The 26,697-nt window shown below is 39.6% G+C and overlaps 1 protein-coding gene across 1 annotated transcript in view; it reads right to left on the bottom strand.

Annotated features, from left to right (window-relative positions):
* The window catches only part of LOC138901655 (uncharacterized), a 32,801-nt gene extending 19,374 nt beyond the window's left edge, over positions 1 to 13,427 (bottom strand). The window contains exons 1-2 of the mRNA XM_070189435.1: positions 12,900 to 13,427; positions 12,327 to 12,381 (exon numbers count right to left, since the gene is read on the bottom strand). Coding sequence (XP_070045536.1) covers positions 12,327 to 12,381; positions 12,900 to 13,427 — 583 coding nt within the window. The remainder of the gene's footprint in view (positions 1 to 12,326; positions 12,382 to 12,899) is intronic.
* Between the last annotated feature and the right edge of the window lie 13,270 nt (positions 13,428 to 26,697).

The following is a 26,697-nucleotide window of genomic DNA, read 5'->3' as shown; positions in this document are numbered from 1 at the left end:
GGGAAGATATTTCTCTCCAAAAATCGCTTCTTTGGAGTTTAGGGTTCAAAAATAGTGTAAAATAAGTTAAGTCCCAAAATCCCCATATTTTACCCAGATGTTCGCAATTGCGATGTTCGCAAAAGCGAACAGTGTCTGAGTCCTTCAGTTATCGCAAATGCGACTCTCTCTTCGCACTTTCGAAGGCTCTTCCCATCGCAAATGCGGACCAAGATTCGCAAAAGCAAAGTTGTGCCTAGCCTACCATTATTGCAAATGCGACACCAAAGTCGCAAATGCAATGTCTCTCCAGATTGCAAATGCGACACACTCCTTGCAAAAGAGAGGTTCCTAGATCCCAGTCCCACTTCGCAAATGCCAGCCTGACATTGCAAATGCAAAGCTCGCATTTGCAAACAAATCTTCGCAAATGTGAGACCTGTAGATTGACACCACCAGCTTTCATCAGCTATGCCAAAACTATCTGCAACGCATTCGAAACTCTTTTGAGCATCTCGGGCTCCAATCTGAACATTCACATAAGTGTAATAATATTATACAAACTTGCTCGCAAGCTTAAATCACCAAAATAACATCTACAATCAAGAATCGATCATTAAAACTCAAGACTTTCAAGTTCAAAACTCAAATTTTAAACTTTTCATGTAAAGCGCTGAAATGGCTTCGGGTTATCCGGGGCCGGACAAACGTTCGTACAAGTCCAAAATCATCATACGAATCTACTAAAATCGTCAAAACACCAATCTGAGGTCGTTTATAAAAGAATGTTGACCGTGGTCAACTCTAGTTATTTTTAAAGTCAAAAATCATATTTTCTTTAAAGTTTCACATATAAACTTTTGACACGGACCATGCACGCAAGTCATAAATCATCAAATTGAGTTATGAAAAGTCTCGAAACACAAAAAAGAGAGTTATTACTCAAAACGACCTAATGGGACGTTACATTCTCCACCTCTAAAAAAATATTTGTCCTTGAACGAATATAGAAATGTACCTGAATTTGAAAAAAAGGTACGAGTGTCTACTCCTCAAATCGGACTGGGACGCCCAAGCAGCTGACCTCTCCAACGCACTTTCACAGAAGGAATATTTTTAGATCTTAACTTCAGAACCTGCCGGTCTAGAATAGCCATGGTTCTTCCTCATAGGTCAAATTCTCATCAAGATGCACCGTGCTGAAGTCTAAAACATATGACTTATCTTCATGGTAATTCTGAAACATGGAGATGTGAAATACCGGATGTACCCCTGCTAGGCTAGGAGGAAATGCAAGCCTATAAGCAATCTCCCCAACTCTCTCCAAGATCTCAAATTGACCAATAAACCTCGGGCTCAAATTTTTCTTCTTCCCAAATCGCATCATGCCCTTCATAGGCGATACTCAGAGAAGAACCTTCTCACCTTACATGTAAGCCTTATCTTGAACCTTCCGGTCCACATAACTCTTCTGCCTGGACAGAGTTGTACTAAAATGCTCCTGAATCATTTTCACCTTCTCTAAAGCATCACGAACCAAGTCTGTACCCAACAATCTAGCCTCACTGGTTTCAAACCAACCAACCGAAGAACAATTGCCTCCCACATAAGGCCTCATATGGAGCCATCTCTATGCTCAACTGATAGCTGTTGCTGTAGGCGAACTCTGCTAGAGGTAAAACTAGTCCTATTGACCCATAAAATACATAGATCGTGCATGTAACATATCCTCCAAAATCTAAATTGGCCGCTCGGACTGTCCGTCCGTTTGAGGATGAAACGACATACTCAGCTCGACGCGCGTGCCCAACTCATGCTACATCCTCTCCAAAAGTGTAAAGTGAACCGCGTGCCCCAGTTTGAGATGATGGGAATGGGCACACCGTGCAGGCGGATAAACTCCCAAATGTAAATCCAAGACAACCGCTCTGAAGAATATGATGTCATCACTGGAGTAAAGTGTGTGAACTTAGTCAACTGGTCCACAATAACCCAAAAAATATCATATTTTCTCAAGGTCCATAGTAAGCCTACCACAAAGTTCATAGTGATGCCTTCCCATTTTCACTGTATCACCAATCTCTGAGTCAACCCACCCAATTTTTGATGTTCATACTTCACCAGTTGACAATTCAAGCACTGAGAGACATGTTCAACAATGTCTTTCTTGATATTCCGCCACCAATAGTATTGTTTTATGTCACGGTACATCTTCGTGACACCCGTGTGAATAGAATACCATGATCTGTGAGCCTCCTCAAATATCAACTCTCTCAACCCATCAACATTCGGAATACAAATCTGGCCCTAAAGCCGCATAACACCATTATCCCCAATCTTAGCCTTCTTAGAACCACCCTATTACACCGTGTCTTTCAACACCAACAAGTGAGGATCATCAAATTGGCGAGCCTTTATACGCTCCAACAAAGATGACTGGGTTACAACACAAGCAAGAACCCTACTATGCTCTGAAATGTCTAACCTTATGAACCGATTGGCCAAAGTCTGAACATCCATGGCTAATGGCCTCTCCACTGCCGGTAAAATGCCAAACTGCCTATGCTCTCCGGCTTCCTACTCAAGGCATCGGCTACCATATTGGTCTTCCCTAGATGATATAATATGGTGATATCACAGTCTTTCAATAACTTTAACCATCTCCGCTGCCTCAAATTAAGATCCTTCTGCTTGAATGGATGCTGGAGACTCCGATGGTCGGTATAGACCTCACATGGAACGTTGTATAGATAGTGCATCCAAACTTTGAGCGCGTGAACAATGGCTGCTAACTCCAAATCATGCGCAGTGTAATTCTTCTCATGGACCTTCAACTAACAAGATGCAAAGGCAATCACCCTATCATCATGCATCAATACTGCACCAAGTCCAATACGCGATGCATCACAATATACAGTGTAAGATCCCTAACCTGTGGGCAACAGCAACACTGGGGTTATAGTCAAGGCAGTCTTGTGCTTCTGAAAGTTCTCCTCAGACTTGTCGGACCATCTGAAACAAGCACCCACAAATTTTACCTTATACACCCACGAGCTCCTCCTTATCCAAAATGGCAAAAATTAGATTTCATTTACGCCTTAGGTCTTTTTATAGTAAAACTGAAATTTTATAGTGCTAGTCACACTTCCTGATTGCTGACCGTATTTCGGGTGCACTCGCCCAGTCCGCAATGGTTATCTAAAATTAGACCTAGGACAACTCCTAGTGTGGTCCACACTTTCCCACTGCAGCCACCACTGAAATCGCAATTGGTCAGTGCGTTCTCCACTGCGGTCCGCAGTTCACCCAGCTTCAATAACTCTCCACATTTTTAAGACGTGCTCGAAACTCACCCGAACTCTTCTGATCCTAATCTAATCCATGCCAATAAGTCAAAAATGGTTATACGAACTTATACCAAGTCTCAAAATTCACTTCTGCTCACAAATTCATAAAATAAAGGGTTGAATTGTTATAGATACCCTACAACATCCTTATTTATTTATTGTATGTATGTATTTACGCAAAAGAACCTGACCATTAGATATTTTGATATGATCCTGGACAGTCGAGATTGCAAAGAAGCACGAACTTTAATGTTGTTTGGATAGAATACCTCAACGTTGTTTCTTGCTTACTTCTAATTAAATATAGGATATCACATTCAGTTCTCGTTAATTTATAATGATCCTGGTTAAGTTTCAAGCATTATGATACTTTATTTAGCAAAAAAAAGAAAAAAGAAAAAAGGATAATATCTTAAGTGGGAAATGTAGTTATATCTCTTCTTGTGGAATGGTCCATCGATATACTTAACTTGAAGAGAGAAATGTGGTTATACTACTTTCTTTTCTTTTCTTTTTGGTGTACCGGAGATGCTTCATTAACTTTTACGTTTAAAAGAAATGTGACCATAGATGTTAAATACAATCATAATAAGAGTAACTAATTTTGTTTTTAGCATTTGTAGGATCAAGTTGATCTCACAAAAGAGAAGTAAAAGTTGACTTATAGTTTTATCACATCTGTTCGACATAATGAAAATTGTTATTACAGTCAGAATCTTATTATTCCGACATCAAATAAAGTATGTTCATCTAATTTTTGTCAGATCTTCAGAGTCATGTCATCGTGGTATTTTTTCTAATATCTAACATCTATATGATTGATTCTTAAGCTTATGATATATTTATATTGATTACTTCATAATGAGCTCATCTATTCTTCAAATCCCAGTGGGAAAACATGATACTGCCGTAACACCCGAGGGTATGGCGTAGTGGTCAATGAAGCGGGTTGACAACCATAAGGTCTCAAGTTGAAATCCCAGCGAAGACAAAAAGTACTAGGTTATTTCTTCTCATCTGTTCAAGCCTTGGTGCATAGAGTTATCTGATACCTGTTTTTGATGAGAGCTAGCAAATGTCCCGTAGAATTAATCAAGATACGCGCAAATAAGCTGATTCGAACATCACGGTTATAAAAACAAAATACAGCTATACATAAACATTTGTTATCTAGAGTCCACCAACTACCAAGAATTCCTTTCTTCAACCAAATGGTGGCAACTCATCAACTTTTTATAATTTTGGTGAATAAGCAAAACAAGATTACTTATATTTGGTGTTTTTGACACGTCAAAGTTTGATCGTGTTGCTATGCACGAACTGTCTGATAGATGGGGAGAAGAATATACCCTCGATCGGTTATTTCAAGATCGTTCTTACTCATTAAATAGAAAGATACTCCCTCTGTTTTAATTTACGTGAATCAATTTGACTGAGCATGGAGTTTAAGAAAAGAGAAAAGACTTTTAAACTTGTGGTGTAAAATGAGGCACATATATTTTGTATCCAAATAGGAAAATGGGTCATTCTTTTTGGCACGGACTAAAAAGGAAATAGGTTCAAATAAATTGAAACATAATAAGTATATTATTCTTTTGCATAACCGAATATGTTAAGTGTGAATAATGTCTCACATTAATAGCTGAAATGATTGAAAAACTAAATACAAACTGTAAAAATATTTTTAATTAAGTGAAATATTTTAGAAAAAACCATGCACTCAAAACGAATAATATCTCACCATTTACCTTCGAGTTGGTGAGTCCAACAGAACTATACGGAAATGAGTGTTGCTGCATAAGAAAACATGGAGTTTTGACTAATAAGTAATAACAATAAAATACCTGACAGATTTTATTTATTAAGATGAACCGAATAACTAATACGAACCCGCATATTATAATAATAATAATAATAATAATAATAATAATAATGTCGCCATAAGTACACACAACACACCATGTCTCCGTCATGTAAATTTTAAGTTGTGGGTAAGTTTAGGTAAATAAAGATTAGGTAAAAGTAGTTTCTCTTTTTGAGTAAAATAACAAGTGATGAGCTAGTCAAATTTTTTATTTGTATATAAGTTGAATCCAAGCCGTCTCTGCTACGCGCCGCTAGGATCAACACAAGTATTTGCATGAGAAGTGTAGAAGTGTAGCATAAGTACAACCGACCCCATTTACTTTGTAAGTGTCGAGCCTAACCTCAACGAAGTAGTAACGAGAATATGGCAAGTCACCCACAATAAACTTGTACGTAATAATAATAACAGAAAACAGAAATAGAAATAAAGCAATAAACTCATATAAACGGACCCGAAGGTCAACTACCAGAGGGCCGCAGAATAACATAATCTCAAATCTCATATCATAATATCAAGAATAAACTCTCTTGCCACAAACAACTACAACACATCAAATCCATTAAGGTGTGCAAGTCGATCCCAAGTTTCAACACAATATCTTATACAACGTACATCTCATTCCCAATATCAATATCATATCATTTCATGTCCCGTTGCGGCGTGCAACTCGATCCCCCAATATCAATTTCTTTCAATACCGTTATGGCGTGCAAATAGATTCTCCAATATCAATTTATTTAACATACACAACTCAACACCATTGTTTACGAAATATTAACACAAAAGAGAAATAAAACGTGTGGAACAATAAGGAACTATCAATACAAACGGAGAATATCCAATACCTCGTAATCTCAAACCTTGGCGATCATCAACACAAGAATAGCTAAATAGCTCACGTAGTCGGAATAACATAATAGAGTGCATCAGATAATATAAGGGTAATAAAGCAAGTAAAAACATGTGACAATGAGAATATACAATTAAAGCAAGTAGGAACATATAGCAAGTATGCAAATATTGAGAGAGAATGAACAAATCAAAATAAGTAATAAGTAATAAGTAAATAACAATTAACAAGTAAAGCATGGATATCAAGTAAGAATATATAGTAATTAAAGCATATAACAAGAGATAATATGGAATAAATGAAGACATAGAAGTAAATAGACCAATCCCGCATGCTTTAATCCCATGACGGCGTATATACACTCGTCACCTTGCATATACATCGTTTCCCTACATAATTCACATTACAAATAGACCAATAAGTCCTAATTCCCTCTAGTCAAGGTTAGACACAATACTTACATCTTTGTGCAACTAACTAAACAATCAACAACGGCATTTACTTTTGAACAAGCCTCCAAACCAACCAAATCCAGCCAAATATCGTTCAAACAATTCAAAATAAGCTTTAGAAACTACCCACGAATTATAAAGGTTCAATATTTGATGAATTTGAAAAAGTCAACAAAAGTCAACAACGGGGTCGCTTTGTCACAATTTGAGATCCGGACAAAAATATGATTACCCATTCACCCTGATCCCGATTATATGATTTGATTCGAAATCCGACATTAATTTGAGATCTAAATCTCAATTTTGCAAAATCCTCAAATTCTACCCAAATTTCTAATTTTTACCATAAAAATCCTAGATTTGATGTTAAAAACTCATGAAAAATAATGGGGAATTGAAAGAAAGTAGATTAGAGTTACTTACCAATGATTTTAGGAAGATGCAATTTTTGAAAAATTACCTCTAGAGTGTTTAGGGTTGAGAGATAAGTCCCGTTTTTTTCTCTTTTTACCCAGATGCAGGTATCGCAATTGCGAACACCGCAAATGCGAAGCATGGGTCGCAGTTGTGATCAGCGCGTCAGATGACCAGAAGTTGCAAATGCATCAAATAGATCGCAAATGCGAAGGTTCCCCGCATCGCAAATGCGCCCAAAGCTTCGCAACTGCGGAGCTGACCTAAGTTGCCAAGGGTCGCAAATGTGACCAAGATGATCGCAAAAGAGGTCTTAGCATGTTCGCAAATGCGAACCATTTCCTCGTAAATGTGAGGTCACCCAACACAGGCCCCTACTCGCAAATGCAAACTAATGTTCGCAAAAGTGAGGCTCGCATTTGCGAGCAAGACCTCGCAAATGCGAGATCTGCAGATCAACACCAGAACTGAAAGCACACCAGCTATCTCAAATCATCCAAAACTCGTCTGATACACGCCCAAAACTCACCTGAGCCCCTCGGGCTCCAAACCAAACATGCACACAAGTATAATTATATCATACAAACTCGCTCGTGCGATAAAAATACCAAAATAACATTTGGAACCATGAATCGGACATCAAAACACATGAATTCAAAAGAAAACTCAAGAGTGGCTAGAAATACAACCAAGCGTTTGATTCCTATCAAATCAACTCAGAACTATCCAAATTTTGCAGACAAGTTTCAAATAGCAAAAAGGACCTATTCCAAGTCCCAAAATCAAAATTCAAACCCGATAACAAATAAGTCAACATACGGTCAAACCTAGGGAATTTTCAAACATTCAAATTGCTAACTTTCGGCAAAATAAGTCAAATCAACCTAGGGACCTCCAAATTCAATTCTGGCATACGCCCAAGTCCAAAATCATAATACAGACCTACTTGAATCATCAAAATACATATCTGGGGTCGTTTACCTAAAATGTTGACCATAGTCATCTCAAGTTACTTTTAAAGCCTAAAATCATATTTTCTTCAACTTTTTACGTGAAAACTTTTAGGAAAACAACACGAAACATGCACGCAAATTAAGAAACATCAAATTAAGCTAATAGAGGTCTCGGAATATGGAAATAAGGGCTAGTACTAAAAATAACCTATCGGGTCGTCACATTCTCCATCTCTAAAAGAAACGTACGTCCTCGAACGGACATAGAAAAGTACCTAGACTGGTAAAAGGGCGTGGGTATCTACTCAGCATATTGGACTCAGACCACGTGGCTGCCTCAATCGGCCGACCTCTCAATTACACTTTCATAGAAGGAAAACTTTTAGATCTCAACTTTCGAACCTGCTGGGCTAGAATAGCCACCGGCTTCTCGTCATAGGCCAGATTTTCAGTAAGCTGCACCGCGCTGAAGTCCAAAACAGGTGAGTTATCCTCACGGTACTTCTGAAGCATAGAAACATGGAATGTCGGATGTAGTCTTGCTAGGCTAGGAGGCAATGCAAGCCTGTAAGAAACCTTCCCAACTCTCTCTAAGATCTCGAATGGCCCAATAAACCTCGGGCTCAACTTTTTCTTCTTACCAAACCGCATCATGCCCTTCATAGGCGACACTCAGAGAAGAACCTTCTCACCCGCCATATAAGCTACATCTCGAACCTTCTGGTCTGCATAACTCTTCTGCCTGGACTGATTTGTACGAAGTCGCTTATGTATCACCTTAACCTTCTCCATAGCATAACAGACCAAATCAGTGCCCAACAACCTAGCCTCTCTGGGTTCAAACCAACCAATCGGTGAACGGCATCGCCTCCCATATAAGGCCGCATACGGCGCCATCTGAATACTCGACTGGTAACTATTGTTGTAGGCGAACTCTGTTAGAGGTAAGAACTGGTCCCATGAGCCTTCGAAATCCATAACACGAGCACATAACATGTCCTCCAAAATCTGAATAGTGTACTTAGATTTTCTGTCTATCTGAGGATGAAACATTGTGCTCAGCTCAACCCGCGTTTCCAACTCACGATGCACAACTCTCCAAAAATGCGATGTGAACTGCGTGCCTCGGTCAAAAATGATGAAATTGGGCACGTCGTGCAGTCGGATAATCTCCTGAATGTAAATCTGAGCCAACCTCTCTAAAGAATAGGAAGTCGCCACCGGAATGAAGTGTACGGACTTAGTCAACTGGTCTACAATAACCTAGACTGCATCGTATTTCTTTAAGGTTCGTGGTAATCCTACCACAAAATCCATAGTAATGTGCTCCCACTTCCACTCCGGTATCTACAATCTCTAAGTCAAACCACCTGGTTTCAGATGTTCATACTTCACATGTTGATAATTCAAACACCGAGATACATAAGCAACGATGTCTTTCTTCATTCTTCGCCACCAATAGTGTTGTTTCAAGTCACGGTACATCTTCGTGACACCTGGGTGAATAGAATAGCGTGAACTGTGAGCCTCTTCGAGGAACAACTCTCTCAACCCATCAATATTTGAAACACAAATCCAGCCCTCGATCCATATAAGACCATAATCACCAATCAGAACCTCCTTAGCACCATCTCGATGCACCATATCCTTCAACACTAACAATTGAGGATTATCAAACTGGCGAGCCTTAATACACTTCAACAACAATGATTGTGCTACAACATAAGCAAGAATACGGTTGGGCTCCAAAATATCCAATCTCACAAACTGGTTGGCTAAAGCCTGAACATCCATGGCTAGTGGCCTCCCTGCTACCGGTAAATATTCCAAACTACTCATGCTCTCCGCCTTCCTACTCAATGTATCGGGCACTACATTGGACTTCCCCAGATGATATAACATGGTGATAATATAGTCTTTCAACAACTCTAACCATATCTGCTACCACAAATTAAGGTCTTTCTACTTGAACGGGTGTTGGAGACTCTGATGATCCGTATAGATCTCACAATCAATGTCGTATAGATAGTGCCTCCAAATCTTCAGCACGTGAACAATGGCTACCAACTCTATGTCATGAAGAAGGTAATTCTTCTCATAAACCTTCAACTACCGAGATGCATAGGCAATCACCCTACCATCTTACACCAATACTATGCCAAGCCCAATACACAATGCATCACAATACACGGTATAGAATCTCGAACCTGTTAGCAACACCAACAATGGAGCCGTAGTCAATGCAGTCTTGAGCTTCTGAAAGCTCAACTTACACTCGTCGGACCATCTGAAAAGAGCACCATTTTGGGTCAACTTGGTCAATGGGGCTGAGATAGATGAAAACTCCTCCACGAATCGACGATAATAACCCGCCAAACCTGTTACGCCCCAAAACCGAGGAGCGTGACCAGCTCTCAACTGAGTGAACCCGACCGAGCAAGCCTGTTAGATTTCCTTCAACCCAAACTCATCCATGAATGGAGATAATACATATTTTCATTATTTAGACAAAAAGGTGATCATTTCCACAATACCAATTTCTTACCAATAGTTACTTCATTTTAAAGTCTCAATTTCACAAGCAATTCTCATAATCTGAAGTGGAAATAGTACTTCAAACACAACATAATAAGTTTGACTTCCCCAACACCAATATACAACCCACACTATGTCTACGGAGCCTCTATGGATAAAGAAGAGTATTATGAAAATACCGGCAACAAGGAACAGGCTATACCTCAAACATAATATACAATGAACAAAAGATACATGACCCTAGAATGAAGTTGGGCTCACCAAGTCAGTTGGGAAGAGGGTGCACTGCTATCACTGATCAATGTCTCCTGTTGTGGAACCACCTGCATCCATTTAAAGATGCAGCGCCCCCGGCAAAAGGGACATTAGTACTATCGAATAGTACTAGTATGTATAACTAAACACCCTCTCAATAGAACAATTAATATTACAAGGAGGAATAATCACAAAATCAATTAAAGTCTCGAATAATACCAAAATATCAAGTGTCACGTAACTTCCCATAATTTCAGATTAGTGATTCTTAGCATCGATATACCATTATTCACAATACCATTTTTCACAATCCAATACCACCGCACTCTTAGCACGGAGTCCGATCACGACCCGATCGGCTAGACTGTCTTATTCGAAACATCAAACCCTTTGTTTTTATATCAATCATAGCATTTCATATTTCTTTCATTAAAGTACATCAAAAGACTACAAAACATCGTGTAGGTTCAAATATCAAGCCTTCTTATACTTGCATCATTCTAAACTTCGTTAAGGGTCAACCGAGCCATATGATCTATATGCGGAACACATAATATAATGTAATTCAAACAACCTGTACAAACGAGGACAACGAGGGTGGCACATATTGTATACATTAATAATACGTCTCATTATACCGTCCTTAGTATTCACATATCATATTATATACTTATGCGTTTCCTAGATCGTCCATAGTGTTTATTCATACTGTATACCTATGCATCTCATACACAATGCACATATGCATTTCATAGACCGTCCACAGGATTTCATAACACAATACACTTATACGTTTCATAGATCGTCCATAGGATTTCATTAACACGATATACCTATGCGTTTTATAGACCGTCCACATGATTTCATAACACAATATACCTATGCATTTCATAGACCGTCCATAGGATTTCATAACACGATATACCTATGTATTTCATAGACCGTCCACAAGATTTTTTAACACAATATACCTATGCGTTTCATAGACCGTCCATAGGATTTCATAATATAATATACCTATGTGTTTCATAGACCGTCCACAGAATTTCATAACATAATACACCTATGCGTTTCATAGACCGTCCACAGGATTTATTCATTATTCGTGTTTTGGCAAACGGTCACAATTCATGTTCATACTATCGCTTACTTGCACTATCCACGGGTGATCATAGGACATTAATGACATTATTATGTAAAGGAGCTAAAAGTCATCTCATAATGTTCATGCATTCTTTCACTTCATTGGCACTATTGGCCACATATGTAATTCTCGTTCTGGGCACGATGGCCACATTTAGTATTCCATACTTACTCTTTTCACTTTCAAGCATCATCATCAATAACAAGGCATTATAAATCAATGTTTTTAGTACACATGTGATCAATTAAGAATCTTAGGCATATAGAGTTTTTTCACAAAATTTGGCTTAATATCCTTCGTTGAACTTGACTTGAAGTCGCAATATTATTTACGCACAGCCCATACTTTGAACTTATTCTCAAATGATAACATAACATAGTAAAATCATCTTGGGATACATATTTTACATATATCTTTCATCACAAGCTTATTCGGAATAGCCGCTTTCATAATGAACAATTCGGGACTTTAAATAAATTTGCATGGATACCGTGAGATTTAGTTCTAGGAGAGGAGTTTTGCCAACATACCTTGATGGAGCTCTTTAGTGCTAATTAAACCACCCACTACTCTTACAACTTCAATCTACATCAACATAAATTGGACCAATATTAGTAAATATTTCCAGGTTATTGGTCATTTTGTCATTTTATCAAACACCTAGAGTGCATAGCATTCAACTACCTCTAGTAATGGTGTTTCTTCATCCAATAATCCCTCCTTACCACCAACAAGAGATACAAAAACATTATTTATCCACTAACTAACTTCTTAGCACCATTATAATCATCAATGAACTCACATCCACCAACTTTCACTAGTTAACTCATTAAAAAACCTCTACAATACCCAATAATCTAGTTTAAGTATTTATGGCTTCCAATCACCATCTCATAAGTGCTAGTACTTATTCCTTGCTCATATATTCACTAACAATCCATACATGTAGGTTTAAGGGTGAAAGATTACCTCTTGTAGACGAAATTTTGAAAGTCAACTTTTGGGGTGTTCTTGAGATTTTGAAGAAATCCTATGAATCCAATACAAAACCTTATTGTAACTAGTGATTGAGTGGGTCCGGATGACACCCTCCTATGTAATGCCTTTCCACCATTACCCCCATTGTAGGAGCCACTAAGATTGCCCGCGGATCGGGTCTTATTGTTATTATTTTGATTTGTCTTTCTTTTTAACTTTCGATACTCCATAGCTTGAGCGAACGCCACTATTTTCCCATAATTCATATCAGAATTCAAGGCAGCCATAGCGGCCTCATTAATTACCAAGGGACTAATTCCTTCCATAAACCGGTGCACTCTAGCCTCCATAATGGGCAACATGTAAATAGCATACTTGGACAGGTGCGTGAATTTCATATGATACTCCCACACACTCAGGCTACCTTGCCTCAGGCCCTCAAACTCAGCAGCACGGGCTGCCTTAGTCTCGGCAGGCAAGAAATGGTCAATGAAAGCAACGATAAACTCACTCCACCTTGCCAGAGGATTTCCCTCCTCACAGGACACCTCCCATAGCTTAAACCAAGAATATGCCACCTCTTTCAGACGGTAGGAGGCCAACTCCACTTCCAACGTCTTTGTAGCATGCATAACCCGGAGAGACTTGTGCATCTCATCAATAAAGTCCCGAGGTCCTCATCTGGGTTAGTACCCGTGAACACTAGAGGATCGAACTAGAGAAACCTGTTTACCTTGGAACTAGTAGAATCCCCTGGATGACTAGAAGAAGTAGGCAACACTTGATCTCTGGGCCTGAGAAGCCACTATTTGTGCCAACATCTGTATGGCTCCCCAAAGATCAATACCAGTTACATCAGAATCGGAAGCTAGAGCTGGAGGTGGAACTGGAATATCAGTTAGAGGGACCATTGTACCCTCAGTATGTGTAGGGACAGGTGTGGTCTGATCAGTTGTAGTAGAGTCATGCAGTGTAGTAATTGGAAAAATATTCTCACTCCTAGGGTGCTCACCCGCATCATCAATTATAGGGTCAACTGTCACTCCTAGGATGACATTGGCTCTTTGGCCAGTTCTTGCCTTCTTCTTAGGTGCCATGTACTGAAAGTTAAAGTAAAGCACGAGTTAAAGGAGGAACAATCTTACCATCAGCTTTATCGCACGATCGAGAACATGAAAGAAGGGTATTATTCATAAATGCCCATGTAGCATCCTAATTATAGATGTGGTCAACAACACACCGATAATAAGGACTCTACTAAACACGGCTCCAAGACATCCTAGGACACTTTAAAACCTTAGGCTCTGATACCAAGTTTATCACGCCCAAAAATCGAGGAGCGTGACCAGCGCTCAACCGAGTGAACTCGACCGAGCAAGCCTGTTAGATTTTCTTCTACCCAAACTCATCCATGAATGGAGATAATACATATTTTTATTTATTAGACATAAAGGTGATCATTTCTACAATACCAATTTCTTACCAATAGTTACTTCATTTTAAAGTCTCAATTTCACACACAATTCTCATAATCTGAAGTGGAAATAGTACTTCAAACACAACATAACGAGTTTGACTTCCCCAACACCAATATACAACCCACACTATGTCTATGAAGCCTCTATAGATAAAGAAGAGTACTATGCCAATGCCGGCAACAAGGCCCCGGCTATACCTCAAACACAATACACAATGAACAAAAGATACATGACCCTGGAATGAAGTGGGGCTCACCAAGTCAGTTGGGAAGAGGGTGCACTGCTATCACTGATCAATGTCTCCTGTTGTGGAACCACCTGCATCCATTTAAAGATGCAGCGCCCCCGGCAAAAGGGACATTATTACTATCGAATAGTACTAGTATGTATAACTAAATACCCTCTTAATAGAACAATTAATATTACAAGGAGGAATAATCACAAAATCAATTAAAGTCTCGAATAATACCAAAACATCAAGTGTCACGTAACTTCCCATAATTTCAGATTAGTGATTCTTAGCATCGATATACCATAATTTCGTGTTTTGGCAAATAGCCGTAATTCATGTTCGTACTATCGCTTACTTGCACTAGCCATGGGTGATCATAGTACATTAATGACATTATTATGTAAAGGATCTAAAAATCATATCATAATGTTCACGCATTCTTTCACTTCATTGGCACTATTGGCCACATATGTAGTTCTCATTCTGGGCACGATGGCCACATTTAGTATTCCATACTTACTCTTTTCACTTTCAAGCATCATCATCAACAACAAGGCATTATAAATCAATGTTTTTAGTACACATGTGAGCAATTAAGAGTCTTAGGCATATAGAGTTTTTTCACAAAATCTGGCTTAATATACTTCGTTGAACTTGACTTGAAGTCGCAATATTATTTACGCACAGCCCATACTTTGAACTTATTCTCAAATGATAACATAACATAGTAAAATCATCTTGGGATACATATTGTACATATATATTTCATCACAAGCTTATTCGGAATAGCCGCTTTCATAATGAACAATTCAAGACTTTAAATAAATTGCATGGATACCGTGGGATTTAGTTCTAGGAGAGGAGTTTTGCCAACATACCTTGATGGAGCTCTTTAGTGCTAATTAAACCACCCATTACTCTTACAAATTCAAACTACATCAACATTATTCAATTAGACCAATATTAGTAAATATTTCCTGGTCTTTGGTCATTTTGGCATTTTATGAAACACCTAGAGTGCATAGCATTCAACTACCTCTAGTAATGGTGTTTCTTCATCCAACAATCCCTCCTTACCACCAACAAGAGATACAAAAACATTATTTATCCACTAACTACCTTCTTAGCACCATTATAATCATCAATGAACTCACATCCACCAACTTTTACTAGTTAACTCATTACAAAACCTCTACAACACCCAATAATCTAGTTTAAGTATTTATGGCTTCCAATAACCATCTCATAAGTGCTAGTACTTATTCCTTGCTCATATATTCACTAACAATCCATGCATGTAGGTTTAAGGGTGAAAGATTACCTCTTGTAGACCAAATTTTGAAAGTCAACTTTTAGGGTGTTCTTGAGATTTTGAAGAAATCCTATGAATCCAATACAAAACCTTGTTGTAACTAGTGATTGAGAAGTGGAATCATCAAAAACACACACTTAAAAACTCACCTTAAGTGTGTATTGGAAGCCTTGGCCGGATGCGTGATAGAGAGAAAAGCCCTAGTCTTGAAATCCTTTTATTCTTCTCTCTCCCCGCTCATGTATTAATATGCCCAGGTACAGTATTTTTCCAATGGTGCTATCCCTGTGCTATAAGGCTTTAGCTCACTAGTTTGCTAAAATTAGGTGCAGTATATTTCCACTGGTGTTATCCCTGTGCTATAAGGCTTTAGCTTACTGGTTTGCTAAAATCTTCTGCTTCCCTCCTGTGTATAGTTGCACTATGGGGAGATAGCTTACTGTATTTTCTTTAGTCTTATTGCTTTGAAATTAACATCCAAGGGTTCCCCATTGTTACAACACTCAATGATTAATAAAATAATTATCCCCAAGTATCCAAATAACTTTATTCACTCTAGTAATTCTCATGTGGTTCGGTTCTAAATTAAATTGTATTCCTAAGCTCAAAATTACTCGAATTAGCTATAGAAATTCACGGGACCTTTACATATTAGCCTACCTCGATACCACCAAACTTTAAATTTCTTTGCAAAATTTTCTGGGGCCTTACATTCTCCCCCGCTTAGGATCATTCATCCTCGAATGAGGAGTAGAGTCCGCCCCAAACACCTAACATAACATATATCTTCTCTCATACATCTCAAGCCCCCAAATTTGACTAACTCCCAAATTTTCCAAACATTTTGCTAGAGTCTCTCCTGTAACTGGGCCTATCCATCTGTCATAGAATCCCAAAAACCAATCCTAACAACGTATACATAATCCAATAACGCAATCTAACATAAAATAACACCAACAGTGGCCTCATAAGCAATATATTACCAGAAAAGGAACACCCTTAGCATAAGTTGTACAAATGATACATAATTCATAGAAGGTAACTCTTAGCATTTTCATAAAACACAACTTTATACATATATGACTATCCAAACAAATGAGGTTACTTCTTCTTTATTTCTTCTTCGGTCTCCCAGGTGGCCTCTTCCACCTGCTGGTTTTGCCATAACACTTTCACAGAGGCAATTTCTTTATTTCTCAACTTTCGGACTTGCCGATCAATAATAGAAACTGGAGTCTCTTCATAAGTCAATTCCTCATTAACCTCAATAGTCTCAACCGGAATAATGGGTGTCGGGTCTCCAACTACTTTCTTCAACATAGACACATGAAACACTGGGTGCACTACTGACATCTCAGGAGGTAGCTCAAGCTTGTACGCCACCTCACCGATCCTCTGAATGATTCTGTACGGTCCGACATACCTCAGACTCAATTTTCCTTTTTTTTAACCAAATCGTATTGCACCCTTCATGGAGGAAACCTTCAAAAATACCCAATCATCATCTTTGAACTCCAAATCCCTACGACGAACGTCCGAATAGGACTTCTGATGACTCTGAGCGGTCTTAAATCGCTCCTTAATGATTTTAACTTTTTCCATAGCCTGATGCACGAGGTCTGTCCCTATCAACTCTGCCACACCAACTTTTGGGCCATCCATGGGAAACTTTCAGCTCCCGCCACACGACACACCAACTAGTTGAATAATAAGCCAATGCACGATTATCACGACCTTCCTTTGCCTTATACTACAAAAAATACATTCATGTAGCTGCTCCTTGACCCAGTCATGATTCGACATAATATAGTACATATATGTGAGGACCTCACAACTTTTCTTGCTCTTCCTAAATCTCTACTCTTAAGAGTCAATGCGAAACATGATCTTTTAATTTCTAGAATCGACCTTTATCCCCATACACATTCGTGCATCATTCTAAACACGTATGCCCACACTTGGATATTGAAATATGACAAGCAAATCACGTTTTCTTATATGTGAAAGCTTATGCACATACGCCTATAGAGTGACTAAGGGCATGCACCTTCACCCACATCTTTCTCTCATATGAACACTCCCCTCAGACATCCTTTGTAATCACTTAAGTCGCGTTATAACCTTGGGTTAACACCTCTAATCCCCCTCTCTACCAAAACCTATTGCCATCGCACATCATCATTACCTTATGAGTTAAACTTTACCGTGGTTGGAGGTCCAAACATATAAGGAAGTATCATCTCATGATCAAGTATACATGGCACGAAACTCTATGGTCACACACATTCACACACATCATGAAACAAGTAGAAAAGGAGGGTTGAGGGACTTACTTGCTGTCCTTTGACTGTTGGGGCAGTGCCTTAGAAGATGGCCCTTGACTCCGCACCTGAAACATTCATCTGTGCCACATCGGTACCCTCCACCCCCCCAAATGACGCCTCCTACACTTGGGACATGGAGGCCTCTGCTGCAGCTGATAATACCCACTTGACTGGACCTCCTGATTAGATCCCTTGTTGCCTTGGTTACTATGGCCCCACCGCTGTTGGTCAGTCCCTGATGGTAGTGCTCTAGCTGAAGACTAGGCAACTGACTGCGTGGGTCCGGATGACACCCTCCTATGTAATGCCTTTCCACCATTACCCCCATTGTAGGAGCCACTAAGATTGCCCGCAGATCGGGTCTTTTTGTTATTATTTTGATTTGTCTTTCTTTTTAACTTTCGATACTCCGTAGCTTGAGCGAACGCCACCATTTTCCCATAATTCATATCAGAATTCAAGGCAGCCATAGCGGCCTCATTAATTACCAAGGGACTAAGTCCTTGCATAAACCGGTGCACTCTAGCCTCCATAATGGGCAACATGTAAATAGCATACTTGGACAGGTGTGTGAATTTCATATGGTACTCCCACACACTCAGGCTACCTTGCCTTAGGCCCTCAAACTCAGCAGCACGGGCTGCCTTAGTCTCGGCAGGCAAGAAATGGTCAATGAAAGCATCGATAAACTCACTCCACCTTGCCGGAGGATTTCCCTCCTCACGGGACTCCTCCCATAGCTCAAACCAATAATATGCCACCTCTTTCAGATGGTAGGAGGCCAACTCCACTTCCTCCATCTTTGTAGCATGCATAACCCGGAGAGTCTTGTGCATCTCATCAATGAAGTCCCGGGGTCCTCATCTGGGTTAGTACCCGTGAACAGTAGAGGATCCAACTGGAGAAACCTGTTTACCTTGGAACTAGTAGAATCCCCTGGATGACTAGAAGAAGTAGGCAACACTTGATCTCTGGGCCTGAGAAGCCACTATTTGTGCCAACATCTGTATGGCTCCCCAAAGATCAATACCAGTTACATCAGAATCGGAAGCTGGAGCTGGAGGTGGAACTGGAATATCAGTTGGAGGGACCATTGCACCCTCAGTATGTGTAGGGACAGGTGTGGTCTGATCAGTTGTAGTAGAGTCATGCAGTGTAGTAATTGGAAAAATATTCTCACTCCTAGGGTGCTCACCCGCATCATCAATTATAGGGTCAACTGTCACTCCTAGGATGACATTAGCTCTTTGGCCAGTTCTTGCCTTCTTCTTAGGTGTCATGTACTGAAAGTTAAAGTAAAGCACGAGTTAAAGGAGGAACAATCTTACCATCAGCTTTATCGCACGATCAAGACATGAAAGAAGGGTATTATTCATAAATGCCCATGTAGCATCCTAATTATAGATGTGGTCAACAACACACCCATAATAAGGACTCTACTAAACACGGCTCCAAGACATCGTAGGACACTTTAAAACCTTAGGCTCTGATACCAAGTTTGTCACGCCCAAAAATCGAGGAACATGACCAGCGCTCAACTGAGTGAACTCGACCGAGCAAGCCTGTTAGATTTTCTTCTACCCAAACTCATCCATGAATGGAGATAATACATATTTTTATTTATTAGACATAAAGGTGATCATTTCTACAATACCAATTTCTTACCAATAGTTACTTCATTTTAAAGTCTCAATTTCACACACATTTCTCATAATCTGAAGTGTAAATAGTACTTCAAACACAACATAACGAGTTTGACTTCCCCAACACCAATATACAACCCACACTATGTCTATGGAGCCTCTATTGATAAAGAAGAGTACTATGCCAATGCCGGCAACAAGGCTCCGGCTATACCTCAAACACAATACACAATGAACAAAAGATACATGACCCTGGAATGAAGTGGGGCTCACCAAGTCAGTTGGGAAGAGGGTGCACCGCTATCACTGATCAATGTCTACTGTTGTGTCCCCCGGCAAAAGGGATGTTAGTATTGTCGAATAGTACTAGTATGTATAACTAAACACCCTCTCAATAGAACAATTAATATTACAAGGAGGAATAATCACAAAATCAATGAAAGTCTCGAACAATACCAAAACATTAAGTGTCACGTAAATTCCCATAATTTCAGATTAGTGATTCTTAGCACCGATATACCATTATTCACAATACCATTATTCACAATAGCAATACCACCGTACTCTCAGCACGGAGTCCGATCACGACCCGATTGGCTAGGCTGTCTTATTCGAGACATCAAACCCTTTGTTTTTATATCTATCATAGCATTTCATATTTCTTTCATTAAAGTACATCAAAAGACTACAAAACATCGCGTAGGTTCAAATATCAAGCCTTATTATACTTGCATCATTCTAAACTTCTTTTAGGGTCAACCGAACCATATGATCTATACGTGGAACACATAATATAATGTAATTCAAACAACCTGTACAAACGAGGACAACGAGGTGGCACCTATTGTCTACATTAATAATACGTCTCATTAGACCGTCCTTAGTGTTCACATATCATATTATACACTTATGCGTTTCCTAGACCGTCCATAGTGTTTATTCATACCGTATACCTATGCATCTCATACACAATGCACTTATGCGTTTCATAGACCGTCTACAGGATTTCATAACATAATATACTTATGCGTTTCATAGACCGTCCATAGGATTTTATAACACGATATACCTATGCGTTTCATAGACTGTCCAAAGGATTTCATAATACAATATACCTATGCATTTCATAGACTGTCCATAGGATTTTATAACACGATATATCTATGTGTTTCATAGATCGTCCACAGGATTTCTTAACACAATATACCTACGCGTTTCATAGACCGTCTATATGATTTCATAACATAATATACCTATGCGTTTCATAGACCATCCACAGGATTTCATAACATAATACACCTATGTGTTTCATAGACCGTCCACAAGATTTATTCATTATTCGTGTTTTGGCAAATAGCCGTAATTCATGTTCATACTATCGCTTACTTGCACTAGCCATGGGTGATCATAGTACATTAATGATATTATTATGTAAAGGAGCTAAAAATCATATCATAATGTTCACGCATTCTTTCACTTCATTGGCACTATTGGCCACATATGTAGTTCTCATTCTGGGCACGATGGCCACATTTAGTATTCCATACTTACTCTTTTCACTTTCAAGCATCATCATCAATAACAAGGCATTATAAATCAATATTTTTAGTACACATGTGAGCAATTAAGAGTCTTAGGCATATAGAGTTTTTTCACAAAATCTGGCTTAATATACTTCGTTGAACTTGACTTGAAGTCGCAATATTATTTACGCACAGCCCATACTTTGAACTTATTCTCAAATGATAACATAACATAGTAAAATCATCTTGGGATACATATTGTACATATATCTTTCATCACAAGCTTATTCGGAATAGCCGCTTTCATAATGAATAATTCAGGACTTTAAATAAATTGCATGGATACCGTGGGATTTAGTTCTAGGAGAGGAGTTTTGCCAACATACCTTGATGGAGCTCTTTAGTTCTAATTAAACCACCCATTACTCTTACAAATTCAATCTACATCAACATTATTCAATTGGACCAATATTAGTAAATATTTCCTGGTCTTTGGTCATTTTGGCATTTTATGAAACACCTAGAGTGCATAGCATTCAACTACCTCTAGTAATGGTGTTTCTTCATCCAACAATCCCTCCTTACCACCAACAAGAGATACAAAAACATTATTTATCCACTAACTACCTTCTCAGCACCATTATAATCATCAATGAACTCACATCCACCAACTTTCACTAGTTAACTCATTACAAAACCTCTACAACACCCAATAATCTAGTTTAAGTATTTATGGCTTCCAATCACCATCTCATAAGTGCTAGTACTTATTCCTTGCTCATATATTCACTAACAATCCATGCATGTAGGTTTAAGGGTGAAAGATTACCTCTTGTAGACCAAATTTTGAAAGTCAACTTTTAGGGTGTTCTTGAGATTTTGAAGAAATCCTATGAATCCAATACAAAACCTTGTTGTAACTAGTGATTGAGAAGTGGAATCATCATAAAAACACACTTAAAAATGCACCTTAAGTGTGTATTGGAAGCCTTGGCCGGATGGGTGATGGAAAGAAAAGCCCTAGTCTTGAAATCCTTTTATTCTTCTCTTTCTCCGCTCATGTATTAATAGGCCCGGGTACAGTATTTTTCCACTGGTGCTATCCCTGTGCTATAAGGCTTTAGCTCACTGGTTTGCTAAAAATCAGGTGCAATATTTTTCCACTGGTGTTATCCCCGTGCTATAAGGCTTTAGCCCACTGGTTTGCTAACATTTTGTGCTTCCCTCCTGTGTTATAGTTGCGCTATGGGGAGATAGCTCACTATATTTTCTTTAGTCTTATTGCTTTGAAATTAACATCCAAGGGTTCCCATTTGTTACAAAACTCAAAGATTAATAAAATAATTATCCCCAAATATCCAAATAACTTTATTCACTCCAGTAATTCTCATGTGGTTCGGGTCTAAATTAAATTTTATTCCTTAGCTCGAACTGACTCGAATTAGCTACAGAAATTCATGGGACCTATACACATTAGCCTACCTCGACACCACCAAACTTTAAATTCCTTTGCAAAATTTTTCGAGGCCTTACAAAACCTAGGAAGCTCCGAATCTCTGTAGCTGAAGTAGGTCTAGGCCAGTTCGAACTGCCTCAATCTTCTTAGGATCAACTTTAATGCCCTCAGAAGATACATTATGGCTCAAAATGGCAACTGAGTCCAACTAGAATTCACACTTTGAAAACTTGGCATATAACTGATGATATCTCAGAGTCTGAAGTACAATCCGCAGATGATGTTCATGCTCCTCTCGACTACGAGAGTAAACCAAAATAGCATCAATGAAGACAATCAAAAAAGAATCTAGATAGGGCTTGAACACCCGGTTCATCAAATCCATAAATGTTGTTGGGGCATTAGTCAAACCAAATGGCATCACTAAGAACTCATAGTGACCATACCGAATCCGAAAAGTTATCTTAGGGACATCTGATGCCCTAATCTTCAATTGATGGTATCCAGATCTCAAGTCAATCTTGGAAAACACCTTGGCACCCTGAAACTTATCAAATAAGGCATCATTCTTTGGCAAAGAATACTTGTTCTTGATAGAGACCTTGTTCAACTATCAATAATCTATACACATCCTCATTGTTCCATCCTTCTTCTTCACAAACAATACCGATGCACCTCAAGGTGAGACACTCGGTCTAATGAATCCCTTATCAAGAAAATCTTACACCTGCTCCTTCAATTCTTTCAACTCAACTGGGTCCATACAGTATGGTGCGGTAGAAATGGGCTGAGTGCCCGAAACCAGATCAATGCAGAAGTCAATATCTCTGACGGGTGGCATCCAACAAATATGTATGAAACACCTCTAGAAACTCGCGCACAACTGGTACTGAAACCATGGAAGGAACCTCCGCACAAGGATCGCGGATATATGAAAAATATGCCAAACACCCCTTCTCGACCATATGTCGAGCCTTCACATAAGAAACAACCATGCTAATAGAATGGCCAGGAGTCCCTCTCCACTCTAATCGAGGCAAACCCGGCATGGCTAATGTCACAGTCTTGGCGTGACAGTCCAAAATAATATGATAAGGTGACTACCAATCCATGCCTAAGATAACATCAATGTCCACCATATCAAGAAGTAAAAGGTCTACCCTGGTCTCATAGTTCCCGATAGAAACCACACATGAGCGATAAACACGATCTACCACAATAGAATCTGCCACAAGTGTGGACAGATAAATAGGAGCACTCAAAGAATCATGAGGCATAACTAGATATGAAGCAAAATTGGATGGCACGTATGAATAAGTAGAGCCTGGATCAAATAAAACTAAGGCATCTCTATGGCAACTGGAACAATATATGTAATGACTGCATCAGATGACTCTGCCTCAGGTCTAGTTGGGAATGCATAAAAACGGGGTTGAACCCCACCACTCTGACCTACGCCTCTCGGACGGCCTCTAACTGGATGGCCTCCATATCTAATGGCCTGACCACCACCTCTAGCTGCCTGACCCCCACCGACGTCTTTGACTGTGTGGATGGTGGAGAAATTGGTGCCGAAATCATGGAACGAGTACCCTGATATGGTATGATGCTCATCAACCTAGGACAGTACCTCCTGATATGACCTGCGTCGCCGCACTCAAAGCAACCCCACGGGTGGCCTAACTACTGAGTTTGATATGATTCCTAATGACCCGAGCGACTATTGTAGTAACTCTGTAGTGGTGGTGCACTGATAAAAGTTAAAGGTGTATTGAATGCTGACTTCTCAGGACGAGACCCATAAGAACCATGATTTCCCGAAGCATCGTGTGCTACCTGAAGCACTGATTGAATCGGCCTGTGAGGATGGACTTTACAAAATGAACCTCTGCCTCCAAATGAGGCACCACTGAAACCACAAAAATGACAAGGCCTATTCTTATATACCACCTCTCTACCCTGACCACGAATCATCTCGATCCGTCTAGTAATCTCTAATGCCCGTTAGAAAGAGATATCATACCCCGTCTCATTGGTCATCTATAGCCTGATACCAAAAGTAAGACCATCAATGAATCTCCTCACCCTCTCTCTATCAGTAGGAATCAAGAAAGCTGCATGGCGAGATAGGTCTACAAATCTGGTCTCGTACTGGGTAACAATCATTCTACCCTGATAGAGGCACTCGAACTGCCTGCGGTACTCGTCTCTCAGAGTAAAAGGGATGAACTTCTCCAAAACTAGCAGTGAAAACTGATCCCAAGTGAGTAGAGGTGATCTTACTGGTCTGCCTCGCTCGAAATCCTGCCACCACCTCTTGGCAGAACTGGTCATCTGAAATACTATAAAGTCAACTCCATTGGACTCCACAATACCCATGTTGCGCAACACCTCGTGGCAATAATCCAAATGATCATGTGGGTCCTTACTACCAAAATAAATAGAAAAGAGCTTGGTGAACTTATCCAACCTCTTCAATCCCTCAGACGACATCGAGGGCCTCTCCCCGGGCTGTGTAGCAATAACGCGCTGAATTACTCCAACTGTTGGAACCTCCAGAGTTTGATAGGGGGGAGCCATCTACTCCGGAGTGAGTGGAGGGGGTCTGAGCTCATTCTACTCTGGAGTGTGAGTATAGGGAGTACGAGCTCTTTCCCCAGCCTGAGAGACAGTTGGTGCCATAAGAAATACTCTGGTCTGGGCCACACTCTCCATAAGGCCCACTAAGAAGACTAGGGTGTCCTGAAGTACGGGAGTAGCAATGAATCCCTCCGGGACCTGAGCGTGTCTGATTGGTGTGGTCTGAACAGGGATCTCCTCTGCATGCTCGATCTAAGGCTCTGGAATGGGTGTTGCTGCACGTGCTCTAGGCTGCGCTCTGCCTCTGCCTCGGCCCCTACCCCTGGTAGTGGCTGTAACATGGGGCACTGGCTCCTGCCCAGCTATAGATGTTGTGCGTGTCCTCACCATTTGCGAGAGAACAAGAATAGAATGGTTTATATTTCAGTAATAGATAAAGTCGCACGATAGAGAAAGAAAGGGGTGAAATTTTCCTAAAGCTCTATAGCCTCTAGAAGATAAGTACAGACGTCTCTGTACCGATCCTCCAGACTCTACTAAGATTTCTCATGACTCGTGAGACCTAGGCAACCTAGGGCTCTAATACCAATTTGTCACGACCCGGAATCCCAACCTCGGGGTCGTGATGATGCCTAATATTTTACTTGCTAGGAAAGACAACGTTAGCTAATTACTTAACTAGTTTTAACAATATATAACAGAGCATTAGTAATACGAAGTTGTAATAGTCTGAAATAGATATGATAAATACAACGTAAAGTAGTCTAAACATATCCAAGAAATCTGGAGTCACGAATACATGAGCATACTAAAGTTCTACAGATAAAGTCTGAACAAATTACAACTGTTCGAAATAAGGAAAACAATAAAGATGGGGTAGAAGGGGACTTCAGGGACTACGGATGCCAACAACTTTACCTCAAGTCTCCGAAAGCAGATATATCTGAGCAGTCTCTACTATGCGCTACTAGGACCAACACTGGTATATGTATAAGAAGTGCAGAAGTGTAGCATGAGTACAACCGATCACACTTACTCTGTAAGTGTCGAGCATAACCTCGACGAAGTAGTGACGAGGCTATGGCAAGTCACTTACAACGTAAATAGAAATAAAGCAATAAACTCATATAAACAGACCCGAAGGTCAACTACCAGAGGCCCCCAGAATAACATAATCTCAAATCTCATATCATAATATCAAGAACAAACTCTACAGTCACAAACAACAACAACTCATCAAATCCATTGTGGCGTGCAACCCGATCCAAAGTTTCAACACAATATCTTATACAGCGTACATCTCATTCCCAATATCAATATCATATCATTTCCTATTCTGTTGTGGCGTGCAACCCGATCCCCCAATATCAATTCC

Source organism: Nicotiana tomentosiformis, chromosome 11 (genome assembly GCF_000390325.3).
Source record: "Nicotiana tomentosiformis chromosome 11, ASM39032v3, whole genome shotgun sequence".
NCBI lineage: Eukaryota > Viridiplantae > Streptophyta > Magnoliopsida > Solanales > Solanaceae > Nicotiana > Nicotiana tomentosiformis.
This window is presented reverse-complemented; position numbering and strand designations above follow the sequence as displayed.